At 41.5% G+C, this 14,028-nt stretch overlaps 1 protein-coding gene across 1 annotated transcript in view; it reads left to right on the forward strand.

Moving 5' to 3' along the window:
• The first annotated feature begins 5,862 nt into the window (after positions 1 to 5,862).
• Positions 5,863 to 14,028, forward strand: part of LOC135092042 (cytoplasmic dynein 2 intermediate chain 2-like) — an 8,394-nt gene continuing 228 nt past the window's right edge. Inside the window, exons 1-10 of the mRNA XM_063990191.1 lie at positions 5,863 to 6,618; positions 7,237 to 7,315; positions 8,003 to 8,102; positions 8,699 to 8,823; positions 9,628 to 9,862; positions 10,480 to 10,711; positions 11,310 to 11,472; positions 11,552 to 11,719; positions 12,596 to 12,807; positions 13,876 to 14,028. The exon at positions 13,876 to 14,028 is cut by the window's right edge and continues 228 nt beyond it. Of these exons, the coding sequence (XP_063846261.1) occupies positions 6,560 to 6,618; positions 7,237 to 7,315; positions 8,003 to 8,102; positions 8,699 to 8,823; positions 9,628 to 9,862; positions 10,480 to 10,711; positions 11,310 to 11,472; positions 11,552 to 11,719; positions 12,596 to 12,807; positions 13,876 to 13,987 (1,485 nt within the window). The 5' untranslated portion in view covers positions 5,863 to 6,559 and the 3' untranslated portion in view covers positions 13,988 to 14,028. The remainder of the gene's footprint in view (positions 6,619 to 7,236; positions 7,316 to 8,002; positions 8,103 to 8,698; positions 8,824 to 9,627; positions 9,863 to 10,479; positions 10,712 to 11,309; positions 11,473 to 11,551; positions 11,720 to 12,595; positions 12,808 to 13,875) is intronic.

Raw genomic sequence — 14,028 nt, forward strand, 5'->3', positions numbered from 1 at the left:
TATTCTCGTTTTATTATTGGAACATGAGGGAACAAGACACCTATATCCACCTATCTTCCCTGTCCATAAATTAACCTGACTTACCAAATGATGTGATCAATGAGTCTATTCCAGTCATCTAACACTATTTGGAAAAACCAGTTTCTTCCTATTTCCTTCTTAAGTTAATGATCAACATGTTACTCCTCGTCTTAACTAGATTGTTTACTCGTACCTTGAAGATTTTGTTTATTTCATTCTCGTATATTTCTAAAGCCACTTAAATACCTGTATCACAAACCCTTACTCTGCATTTATGTAAGATATTAGATTGTGTTTAAGAGATGCTGGCTTGCAGGGAACATTTTACAGCAAACATGAGTTTTTATTCTGCAACATCTTGAAGTATGACGAGAAATAATTGTATGGAGTCAGGCAGCAGAAATATTCATTTATCAGTATACTGTAGTGGTGTTGAAGTTCTTTAGATGTGTGCTTCATGATTTACAGTTAATTGTGCAAGTTGAGATCAAAAATTTATTATTTCTTTCGAGCTTAAGATTAAGATTTTGAATTTCATTAAAGTTTAAGATAAGTTATTATTCTAAGCTGAGAGTTGCAATTTCATTAAAGTTCAACATAATTTTGTAAGCTAAGAAAGTCTGTAATTTTGAATTTGACAGTTTATTAACATATTCTTTATTATTAATAGTGACATGCAGCTGAGAGAGATAATGACCGAGAAAACCGTGAACAGCATTGTCAGGCATCAGTGTATAATAATCTCAGGTATTGTAAGAGTTGCCAAGTTACTGTTGCCACCACTAAGCTCGGCAGCGGGAGCAAAACAAGCCTTATAGCACTTAGCGATAATTGTACAGGTTGAGTGTGGCGGTTAGCGAGTGTTTTGTGAGTGACGCCATGAATAAATAATGAATGACGGGCTGAGTATTACGGGCATCCATTGAGAGGTGAGGGACAGGTAATCCGTGACACACGTGAAGGTCACAACAGGATTCTAAACCAGATCTATGTAATGCCACGTGATAATATAATAATAAGCCCTTCATTTACAGCTCCACCCTATATATATATATATATATATATATATATATATATATATATATATATATATATATATATACAAGGAGGGAGTAGACACCTGCCGAAACGATAATTACCCCCAGTGAGGTCTAAAGCACTGTTCAGGGGGTGCTGTGAACTTATCATCAAACCCAGCTGTGACCTCACTGAACATTTCCCTTTGTGTCTCACAACACAAGGGGGCAGTCACAGCCTGCCCTCCAAAGACAACTCTCTTTCTCCACACAAAACTACAAGCACCTAATAACACACACACCCTTCACTCAAAAATTTTAAAATCATCATGGCGACTCCTACACCAGCCTCGGAGTCCCCATCTGGGGAGGGGACCATAAAATTTATGGTCCCCTCCCCAGATGACCTGGGGACATTAAATTTTAATGTCCCCAGGTCGGACTGCCTTTCTGTCGACAACCCTAAGTGTCTTGACACCCCCCTCAACTTTTTCTTCATTAACTTCTGCAACATTCGCGGTCTAAGATCTAATTTTCAATCTGTAGAACACCACCACTCCTCTTCTAAACCTCATCTTCTTTTCCTCACTGAAACTCAGGTGTCTGAGGCAACTGACAGTAGCCCCTTTTCTGTTCCCTCCTACTTTCTCTATCCTCATTTTCGATCCAAAACTGAATGCTGCGTCTATGTGCGCAATGACTTAACCTGCTCTCGTGCCCACGCTCTTGAATCTTCCGAGTTTTCCACCATCTGGCTACGACTACAGAGTCACTCTCATACTAAATTTATCTGTGCTGTATACCTCTCACCTAACTCCTCTGATAATAAGAAATTCTTAGACTACTTAACTTCCAAAGTGGAGCACATTCTGACCCTCTTCCCTTTTGCAGAGATCTCCTTTCTTGGAGACTTCAATGTTCACCACCACCTTTGGCTTTCCTCTCCCTTCACTGACCATCCTGGTGAACTAGCCTACAGCTTTGCTATCCTCCATGACCTAGAGCAATTGGTGCAACACCCTACTCGTATTCCTGACCGTCTTGGAGGTACGCCCAACATTCTTGACCTTTTCCTGACCTCTAATCCTTTTGCTTATGCTGTCACCCTTTCTTCTCCGTTGGGCTCCTCCGATCACAATCTCACATCTCTATCTTGTCCTATTTTAGTGCCCTCTAAGGGGTGTGATGTTCCCTTGTGGCAGACAATAATTACAAATCCTATCACTGGATTAAGAGAAATACAAATACTGACACTTTTATGATTTTTAATAAATAATGGAATAATCCGAAATAATAATAATAAAAAGAAAGCAATTCAGAAATACAAAATAAATGGTAGCGTACTCTTCAGTTACATAATTCAGAAATACAAAATAAATGATAGCGTATTCTTCAATTACATAAAAACAACGATGGAGATAGTTTCGCGACTACTGAATTGTGGGGGAGACCAGAGAATAAATAAATAAATAACAAATATATACCCAAAAAGTATGTATAGACCTGAGGACAGTCTCACACGGTGATCTCGAACCAGGTGGTTTCACTAGTCCCGTGGAGAAAACCAACAAAAACAGAACGAAAAAATGCGAATATCTATCCACTCAGAAATAGTTTATCAACAGGAATATCTGAGGGGAATCCAAGAGGGTCTGAGGAGAATCCGAGAGAGACTGGCTTTAGTAAATTATTGTTAAATAAACACTTACTTAATATTACAAGAAATGGAGGGGGAGATTATCAGACCGCATGCTCACCTGAGGAGAATCCGAGAGAGACTGGCTTTGCTTGTGAGGGAATCGGCGGGAAACTAAGGATAAAGGTTTCCAATGGGGAAATTTATTAAGTTATAATTTTGTTTTTAGTAGGGGGGGAGCGACTAGGTTGTGAGTTCAGGGATGAAAAATATGAATAATTAAGTTACTGTTTACTTTATAGTTGTTACTTTAAGAAGTTTAATTCAATGGACTTTTGAAATCAATTGGGGAATTAGTCAAAGTCTGGTATCTCTTCCCGGCTTGCGTAGCAACAGTGGTAACAAGGCAGGCGAAGCAGAGAAGATTTATCAGATTCGTCAACCTCATTGGCGCGGCGTAATTATCTGGGATTTGTTTGAGCTGGTTTAAGACCTTACCATTATAGAACTAATTTTATCGTATTAAGGGCTCCCCATTCTCTGGGATTAGGTGAAAAATTCGCCTCTATAACCTGGCCAAGCAGGAGAAATTACGTTTATTCACGGGGTAAATTTGTTATAGAAGTGGTCAACACAGTGACGCTGAGAGGGGGGGGGGGAAAGCAAGGACAAAAGGACACTGAGGAGAGGAGGGGAAGGGGAGGGGTTAGTCACATGGTACTGAGATTCTGGTCACCCCCGCACACTCCATGGGTCTTAGCCTAGGAAAAAAGTAGAAATATACATAATTAATTTCCCAGCACTACACTATCGCTCCAATCCCTCCTCAGGATCCCCCTAAGCGAAGGTGCCTCTGGCGTTTTGCCTCTGCTAGTTGGGAGGACCTGAGGAGGTATTTTGCTGATTTTCCTTGGAATGACTACTGCTTCCGTGTCAGAGACCCGTCTTTGTGTGCTGAGCGCATAACAGAGGTGATAGTGTCTGGCATGGAGGCGTACATTCCTCACTCTTTTTCTCGTCCTAAACCTTCTAAACCTTGGTTTAACACAGCTTGTTCTCGTGCTATACATGATAGAGAGGTGGCCCACAAAAGGTACTTAAGCCTTCCATCACCAGAATCTCATGCACTTTATATTTCTGGCCGGAACCATGCCAAGTCTGTTCTCCAACTAGCCAAAAACTCCTTCATTAACAGAAAATGTCAAAACCTTTCAAGATCTAACTCCCCTCGTGATTTCTGGCATCTAGCCAAAAATATCTCCAATAACTTTGCTTCTTCTTCTTTCCCTCCTCTATTTCAACCAGATGGCACCACTGCTATCATATCTATTTCTAAAGCTGAACTCTTCGCTCAAACCTTTGCTAAAAACTCTACCTTGGACGATTCTGGGCTTGTTCCTCCCTCTCCTCCACCCTCTGACTACTTCATGCCACGTATTAAAATTCTTCACAATGATGTTTTCCATGCCCTCGCTGGCCTAAACCCTCGGAAGGCTTATGGACCTGATGGGGTCCCTCCTATTGTTCTCCGAAACTGTGCCTCCGTGCTTGCACCTTGCCTAGTCAAACTCTTTCAGCTCTGTCTGTCAACATCTACCTTTCCTTCTTGCTGGAAATTTGCCTACATTCAACCTGTTCCTAAAAAGGGTGACCGTTCTAATCCCTCAAACTACTGTCCTATTGCTTTAATTTCCTGCCTGTCTAAAGTTTTTCAATCTATCTTCAACAGGAAGATTCTTAAACATCTATCACTTCACAACCTTCTATCTGATCGCCAGTATGGGTTCCGTCAAGGCCGCTCTACTGGTGATCTTCTGGCTTTCCTTACTGTGTCTTGGTCATCCTCTTTTAGAGATTTTGGTGAAACTTTTGCTGTTGCCTTGGACATATCAAAAGCTTTTGATAGAGTCTGGCACAAAGCTTTGATTTCCAAACTACCCTCCTACGGTTTCTATCCTTCTCTCTGTAACTTCATCTCAAGTTTCCTTTCTGACCGTTCTATTGCTGCTGTGGTAGACGGTCACTGTTCTTCTCCTAAATCTATTAACAGTGGTGTTCCTCAGGGTTCTGTCCTGTCGCCCACTCTCTTCTTATTATTCATTAATGATCTTCTAAACCAAACTTCTTGTCCTATCCACTCTTACGCTGATGGTACCACCCTGCACTTTTCCACGTCTTTTCATAGACGTCCAACCCTTCAGGAGGTAAACATATCACGCAGGGAAGCCACAGAACGCTTGACTTCTGATCTTTCTAAAATTTCTGATTGGGGCAGAGCAAACTTGGTATTGTTCAGTGCCTCAAAAACTCAATTCCTCCATCTATCAACTCGACACAACCTCCCAGACAACTATCCCCTCTTCTTCAATAACACTCAACTGTCCCCCTTTTCTACACTGAACATCCTCGGTCTGTCCTTTACTTATGATCTGAATGGGAAACTTCACATCTCATCTCTAGCTAAAACAGCTTCTATGAATTTAGGTGTTCTGAGACGTCTCCGCCAGTTTTTCTCATCCCCCCAGCTGCTAACTCTGTACAAGGGCCTTATCCGCCCATGTATGGAGTATGCTTCACATGTCTGGGGGGGTTCCACTCATACTCCTCTTCTAGACAGGGTGGAATCAAAAGCTTTTCGTCTCATCAACTCCTCTCCTCTAACTGACTGTCTTCAGCTTCTCTCTCACCGCCGCAATGTTGCATATCTAGCTGTCTTCTACCGCTATTTTCATTCTAACTGCTCTTCTGATCTTGCTAATTGCATGCCTCCCCTCCTTCCGCGGCCTCGCTGCACAAGACTTTCTTCTTTCTCTTACCCCTATTCTGTCCACCTCTCTAACGCAAGAGTTAACCAGTATTCTCAATCATTCATCGCTTTCTCTGGTAAACTCTGGAACTCCCTGCCTGCTTCTGTATTTCCACCTTCCTATGACTTGAATTCCTTCAAGAGGGAGGTTTCAAGATACTTATTCATCAATTTTTGACCACTGCTTTGACCCTTTTATGGGACTGGCATTTCAGTGAGCATTTTTTTTTTATTTATTTTTTATTTTTTGTTGGATTTTTGTTGCCCTTGGCCAGTGTCCTTCCTACATAAAAAATACTACTACTACTACTACTACCACTACCACCACCACCTATATTAACACTAATACTAATACTTCTACTACTAATGATAATGATAATAATGCTACTACTTCTGATTTAACTCCAATTCATTCATTCATCATCATTGATAGAAACTGTAAAATAGACAAATCCGGATTCGTTTCAGGAGTTGATGTCGAATCTGGATTGGTCTCGAACGTAAACAATAACATTCCGGAATAGCGGGGAGAGCAAGATAGGTTTTAGAACAGTACTAGGACTAACAAGAAACAAAGAGACAAATACAGAAATAGTGAGCCACATGAAAACATTTCTGACCAAGTGCTGGACAGTGAGAAATAATTATCCAGGGGGGTTAGAGAAAGACGAAGAGGAGAGACTTAAGAAGCGATTCAAAGCATAACAGGTCCAAAGAAGAAGAAGAAGAAGAACTATTACCCGAGTGATGATAGTCTTGATGTAAACATTCAAATAGATACAGACGAGAGAGAAAGGAAATTGTGATACTGTACAGTGAAAAATAATAGGGATGAAAATAAAGAAAAATAGTAAAATGTAAAGAAAAAAAAAAAAAAAAAACCAGGAATATTCAGTTAACTACTACAGAAAGAATAACAACTAGAACTGCCACTTGCAAACACACCTGAACTGAGATTTTAGAGAGTACGTTCCTTGACCTGAACCGAACCTGGACCTGAAGATTGCGTGCCTGTCTGACAGATAGCGGTGGTGACGGTGGTGGCCTGCGCTGTCACTCCCTGTCACTCTCCCGCCAGTCATGTTCTCCGGTCACGATGAGGAGGCCTCCAGTTTCCCCTCCACTTGGAAAACAGAGCAGTGAGTGTGTGCGTGTGTGTGTGTGATGGGTCAGTGTCAATTTTTTTTTTTTTTCACGTAAGGTCACAGGCCAAGGGAAACAAAATGGAGGAAAAAATGCATTTGCGTCTTTTACCATAATTTACTATACTACTGGGCAGCCAAAACCAGACAGCATAATCGTAGCATTTAAATAAGCACACCAAATCTAACCTAACCATAAAAAAGAAATAGTATCCGAAATATGATGATCTATTTATTTATTTATTTATTTATTTATTTATTTATTCATTATTTTTTTCTCTTGGAATCTCTGTGGGCTCAGTGAGATCCCTAATTACACAGATTCCCTTTAACATAGTTAGTCTGGCTGGGTTTGTTACATCGCAAAACTTCTGACTATACATTTTCATGGATAATTTAAATTTTATTTCATCTCTCTTTTGTTTTTATTATTGTTAGGCTTTACTGTTATTATTATTGGTTTTATTATTATTATTATTATTATTATTATTATTATTATTATTATTATTATTATTGTCGTTACTTTATTTTTATGGGAATCATGAAATTGTAACAGTAACAAAATTTACGTCATTTTTATATATTTCCATGTTTTTTTTTCCCTCGCGGCGGCAGGTCACAGGCATCAGATGGCACCCAGACAGATGAGGTTGGGACTGAGGAGAGCGAGTGTCAAGTCATTGAGCAGATTGAGGTGAGTGTCTTCATGTGTTCTGAAACCCATGAAAAAAAAAAAAAAAAAATAGAAAACATGATATATTAGTTCTTTAACATGACAAACTATATAATTATTAATATGATAAACTACCCTTTTTTTTAATAGGGTCTAAATTCTTCAATATGATAAACTATCTTTTTTTATATGAGAAACTTTTTTAATAATGTGATCAAATCATTACTCTGTGTATTAAGCTGTTTCTTCATTAATACCAAACTAATTCAACTGATCCTTCTTAATATGGTCAGCTAATTTTTCATTTATACAAAACCCTAATTCTTTAATATGATAAGCCCACCAGTCATGATAAACCACTTACTCTGTGATACCCTTTCATTATACATTACCTACATTTTTAACTAGTTTTCCTCCATTCATTCACTTTCATGGTATGTTAATTTGATTTTTCTTATAAATTCCCCATATTTCATTGTTTCTTCCATTTGCTCTCATGTCTGTTCAACTCTGCTCACATAATGAACAAAACTGCCCTCAATTTTTTTATGTATTCAACTGTAATTTTATCCCCCATATTAACTTCCATGAATACCCAACAAAATATCCCTTAAATCACTCATTCTCCTTGTCATGTGATGTATGGGTGTCTTATAATGCAACTAACCTCATTGCTATTTCTCTCACCAATGCCTCTTGTATCCCCAGGCTGGAGTACAAACAGAAGAGGAGGAGAACAAGAGCCTCGGAACACCACAGTATGATGAGGCGTCTCTCTCGGAATTCCTCACACGCATTACACCCAAAGGCAAGGAAGGGTTTGTTATGCAAGGAAATCTTCTCCTTATGGCTGCTCTCATGAAGGGTCACCACAGCTGATCATCCTTCTCAAACACACTTGGTCTTCTGTGCCTTCTTCTGTCACACCCATCACTTGCTTGTCTTCTTTCACTGCATTCATAAATCTCTTTGGTGTTCCTTTTTCCCACTTCCCACATATGCCTCATGCCTTCTTCTGACACGCCCGAACCATCTCAGTCTTGCCTCTCTTGCCTTGTCCCCAAACCAACGTGTGTGTGTTGTCCCTCTGATGTGCTTGTGGTGCAAGGAAATGATAGCCATGATTATAATGCAGACTGTTGGATTAACTCTTTCAGTGCTATTTGACATGTTTCCTTGATTACAAACCAGTGTGAGGCATGTTTTACTCGTTCTACAGTCACCGTCAAGTATCACACTGGCTAAATATTTGTTGCCTTTAGTCTTGTGAATTGTCTCATATTGCAGTGAAAGAGTGAAGTTACTCTGAGGCTTTTTTTAAATAATTCTGCTTAGATAAACAATTAGTTAAGGTAAGAAGATCAATCAGCAATCACATAAGCATTGACTTTCTTCCCATTCCAGTGCTGCGGGAGCTGGACCGGCAGGCGCGCAGTCAGGCTTTCCTTGGCTATGGTGCTGTACAGGAGGAGGCAGCCTCAGGGGTGCGGCTGCTGCACACCCTCCGCTGCAGCCACAGCGACCCAGAGGTGAGGTGCTGCACGCCGTGAGATTCTTTGTCAATAATCAAGACAGGGGAAGAAATAACGGGTTCAGGCTCGATAAGGTTAGATCTAAGAACAAGGTAGGAAGAAATTGGTTCTCAAACATAGTGGTAGATGAATTAATGGACTTGGTAGTCAGGTTGTTAGTGGTGAGTCACTAGGGAGCTTTAAAAGAGGATTAGACAAACATGGTTAAGGATGAAGTAGAAACATGTTTTTATACAGGGAGTGCCACGTGTAGGCCTGATGGATTTGTGCAACTTTCCTTACTTTGACATTTTTGTGTTTTTATCTTGTGTTAACCTGTTTACTGATATGGTCATCATCTGTGAACATTCAGAATGTGCTAGAAAATTGTTTGTATTAACTCACAGAAAAGAGAGAGAGAGAATAGGAGGTAAATATTATCCTTTCTAAGCAACACCACTATTTAAGAAACAGAAAATCGTAAAAAAAAAAAAATGTTCATGATTATGACAAAAATATGGATTAGTGTAACTGTTGAGATAGAGAAGACGACTCCTTTGGTGAAAACAGTCTATCTATCTGGCACACCTACACAGGGCAGGCCAGACAAGGCACCACACACACACACACACACACACACACACACACACACACACACACACACACACACAGACTCTCTTAGTACTAAAAGAAATAAGAAAACGGTTGCCGTGAGACACCAAATCACTTGAAAAACTCGTACTAACCTCGCTACACCACCTGACAGTGATGTTGTGGTGCCTTCCCTTTTCAAATCAATCAAATAATCACCTTGTTCCCCAGTGTGTGGTGTCCAGCGTGGCGTGGAGCAGCACCGGCTCAGTGATTGGCGTCACGTTCGGGGCAATGGAACATCAGGACTGGTGCGGCCACAGGGGAGCCATAGCCGTGTGGAACATTAACCGCAGTGACTTTGATGCCAACCAGCCGGAGCGCACTATTGAGGCCTCATCCTGCGTGCTGAGTCTGGCCTTCCACCCCTCCAATCCAGCTCTCTTTGCTGCTGGCACTTTCAATGGTAGGTGCCCGAGTGCCGAGTGTCTGGCTGCTGGTCATCCTCTGGTGCCTGTGTTGTGTTGGCCCAGTGATGTCTGAGTGCTTGACTGCCTTAATGCTTGGGAATGTGTAGTTTTGTAAAGTTGGGAGGGAAAAATATAAGTTGTGATGAAAAAATAGTGCTAGGGAGTATGTGAAGCTCTGTTAAATTGAGAAGGAAAAATATAAGTTGGGAGAAAAGATAGTACAAGTCTTTTTATATTTATGGGAGATCAATTATTATTAGTCTGATCTTTGTAATTGTTAGGACTGAGACATGATTAAAGATGTACATTTTTACTGTTATTAGGGAAAATATGACTTCAGACTAAGTTTTATATAGTCATTATGGAAAGATTATCATCAATGCAAGTTTTCGTTGTTGTGAAGCAAGTACCCAAGCTAGCCAAGCCTTGTCTCACTGCAGAGACACAAACACAGAGACGAGGCATGTCATCAAAGCTGTGGCATTTTTATGAATTGGTAATCATTTAATCTAATTTCTTCATGTTTGTCATCAATTTCCATATCTTTTTAATCATTTATTTATTGTTTATCTCTTGTTTATTCACTGTACCACCACCACCACCTCCACCACAGGGGAAATCCTTGTTTACGACCTGTCCCGCACGGAGGAGGTCACCCCCTTGGCTGTTGGGGAGTGTGGTGGGGGTGGAGTGACAACACTTGCATGGGTGGAGCTGGGAGGAGTCAGAGGACGGGATGGCGCCCCCCCTCGTGCCCACCACACCCTCACCGCCACCACCACCACTGGTCAAGTTCTGGTTTGGTCACTGAGCCTCACCAAGCAGCAGTTGACCCTCAAGGCTGGGTGAGTTGAGGTCAAGGTTAGGTCAGGTCAAGTTTGCATAGTTCATACTTACAGTTTTTCCCCAGTTGGAAATTACAATTAGTAAAAATCAAGACTTTCTCAGCTTCAAGAGATTCTTTTAACATTACTCCCTCCATATTATCTTATTTTGAATAGTCAGGATTTGAAGCAAAGTCCTAGAGTAATTTTATCAAACTACTACTTGTTTCATTCTTTTTTTCCCTCCATTGCTATTCCTTTGCATATTCTATTTTATCTGTTTGGCTCCTCACTCCCTCCTGGTGGGCACAGCAGAAGAGCCTCCACGACTCCCTGTCCAAACATTCCCTTGCTTGGTCCATTGGCTTGCCTCTACCACCACCTCTCTCACACATGCACTCCACCCCACCCTTGCACCCTCCAGGCAGCCTTCCTTTCCTGTGAGCACCTTCAGTTTCACTCCCATACGGTACTTTCACAAACATTCTTCATCATTGCACTAACATTTTTGATAATACATTGAAATAAAAGCTCATTTACGAAACACTGATGTATTTTGTCACATACAAATAGACTGACTGATTGATCAACCAACTGATTGACTGATAATTCCCTGCAGGTACATGGTGAGGACACAAGACATCCCCAGAGGCGTGAGGACCCAGGTGGGGGAGGACAGTGGGGTAGGCATTGCAGCTGCCTCCTACAGCCGTGATGATCCCACTCTGTTCCTGCTGGGGGGGGAGGGAGGCAGCCTTTTCCTGTGCTCTGCTAACTCTGAGGTGTGTGTGTATGTGTGTGTGAGAGAGTGTCTAACCTAACTTGACCTGACCCTAACCTAATCTAACCTAATACACTCAGGCACCCACAGTAATGGACTTCTCTGGCATTGGTCTACGGCGGTGTGTGACGTCCTGCCTGGCGCCACACACCGGCAAGGTCCTGGAGGCTCAGTTTTCTCCCCACCACCACCACGCCCTCCTTTCAGCTGCCTCAGACAGCCAGATCCGCCTGTACTCCCTTCTGCAGGTGTGTGTGTGTGTGTGTGTGTGTGTGTGTGTGTGTGTGTGTGTGTGTGTGTGTGTGTGTGTGTGTGTGCGTGTAGTTTCTGTTTTTTTTGTATTTTATCTTTACTTTGTCTGTTTGTAGTTTCAAGTTTTCTGGTTCTGTATTTGTTCTCTCTATTTTGTCATTTTTTTAAGTGTTTTTTGTGTGTGTTAAGTTTTCTGAGTGTTCTTTCAGTTTATTTTTATATGTCTTTATTTCCTGGGTTAATTTCATCTTAGGATACAAGGAGTATGTGTCATCATCCATAAACTTAACCCTGATCTAGCCAACCTTTCCCTAACTAACCTACCCAACCCTGACCAAGACCTCCATTTCCCATCTGTCTCATCCTAAATTTACTCTAACCTAACCTAACCTAACCAACCCTAACCTAACCTAACCTAACCTAACCTAACCTAACCTAACCTAACCTAACCTAACCTAACCAACCCTAACCTAACCTAACCTAACCAACCCTAACCTAACCTAACCTAACCTAACCTAACCTAACCTAACCAACCCTAACCTAACCTAACCTAACCTAACCTAACCCAACCCTAACCTAACCTAACCTAACCAACCCTAACCTAACCTAACCTAACCTAACCCTAACCTAACCTAACCTAACCTAACCAACCCTAACCTAACTAACCTAACCAACCCTAACCTAACTAACCTAACCTAACCTAACCAACCCTAACCTAACCTAACCTAACCTATCCATCTAACCCAAGACTCATCCCTAACTTAACCAACCATTACCTTCCCTACCCATCTAACCTAACCTAACCTAACTCTCCCTTCCATATTGATCTAACCCAAGACTCACTGTTAACCTAACCAACCCTAACCTAACAGCCCAACAAGCCAGTCACCACCACACACAGTGAGGAACAAGTCACCTGTGCTCAGTGGTCACCCACGCGGCCTCTTGTGTTCGCTGCTGGTCTTGGTTCAGGTCGGGTCGCCTTGTATGACCTGGACACACGATCCAGCCGTCAGCCCTTCCTAACTCTTGCTACGCCTGAAAAAGCTGCCCCATCCACTGCTCTGTGTTTTAATCACAGGAAGTACGTGTGTGTGTGTGTGTGTGTGTGTGTGTGTGTGTGTGTGTGTGTGTGTGTGTGTGTGTGTGTGTGTATTGTGTTGTATAAGGTTGGGTTAGGATAAGGTTATGTATATCTGTGTGTGTGTGTGTGTGTGTGTGTGTGTGTGTGTGTGTGTTTTAAAGGGTTGTATTAAGGTTATGTACATTTGTCTGTTTTCTTTACCTTTCAATTGATAAATCTTGTCTTCTCTACTTTTTTTTTAATGATTGGAGTTGTGTTTCTCTTATGGTTCATAATTAAAAGTGCTTTGTTTTTAGCTGTTCATTATCTGAGTCTTATTTTTTGACTTGGTATTGATTAAAAAGATCATTATTTATTTATTTATTTATTTATATATTTTACATTTTTGGTGATGGGAAGTGCGTATTTTTATTTATTTATTTATTTTTCAATACTTATGGAAATTGTAGTATGCATAACTTTTAAGTACAATTATAAGCAGCATGTGGGTTTGTGATAGGAAAGTGTCTTCTAACCCCCACTCTCTCTCTCTCTCTCTCTCTCTCTCTCTCTCTCTCTCTCTCTCTCTCTCTCTCTCTCTCTCTCTCTCTCTCTCTCTCTCTCTCTCTCTCTCTCTCCTCTCTCTCTCCTCTCCTCTCCTCTCCTCTCCTCTCCTCTCCTCTCTCTCTCTCTCTCTCTCTCTCTCTCTCTCTCTCTCTCTCTCTCTCTCTCTCTCTCTCTCTCTCTCTCTCTCTCCTTTCTTCCTCCTACTTTTCCTTCATCTCTTTCTCCTACTTTTCCTTCTTCTCTTCCTACTTCTCCTTCCTCCTTCTCCTTTTACTCTCTTCCTCTTTCTTCTCTTACTTTTAATTCCTCTTCCTCCTATTTTTCCTTCCTCTTCCTTCCTCTCTCTTCTTACTTTTCCTTCCTCTTCTTCCTTCTACTTTTCCCTCCTCCTCCTCTTCCCAATCTTTCTTCTTTCTCCACCTACAATTCCTTTTGTCTTCCTCCTCCTTCTCCTCCTCCTCCTTCTACTCTTCCTTTGTCCTCCTCTTCCTCCTCCTCCTTGTCCTCATCCTCTCCCCACAGCATGAGTCTTCTAGGTGTTGGGGATGCACTGGGAGGGTTGGGGTGTGGCAGCTCCCCCACCAGGCTGTCTCCCCACTCCCGGCTGAGCTGTCCTCACTACAGAGCCTCCTAGACATCCTCAAGGACTAACGCCAGCAGACCAGAATTACCTGG

The sequence above is a fragment of the Scylla paramamosain genome, chromosome 39, assembly GCF_035594125.1.
Source record: "Scylla paramamosain isolate STU-SP2022 chromosome 39, ASM3559412v1, whole genome shotgun sequence".
NCBI classification, from domain to species: Eukaryota; Metazoa; Arthropoda; class Malacostraca; order Decapoda; family Portunidae; genus Scylla; species Scylla paramamosain.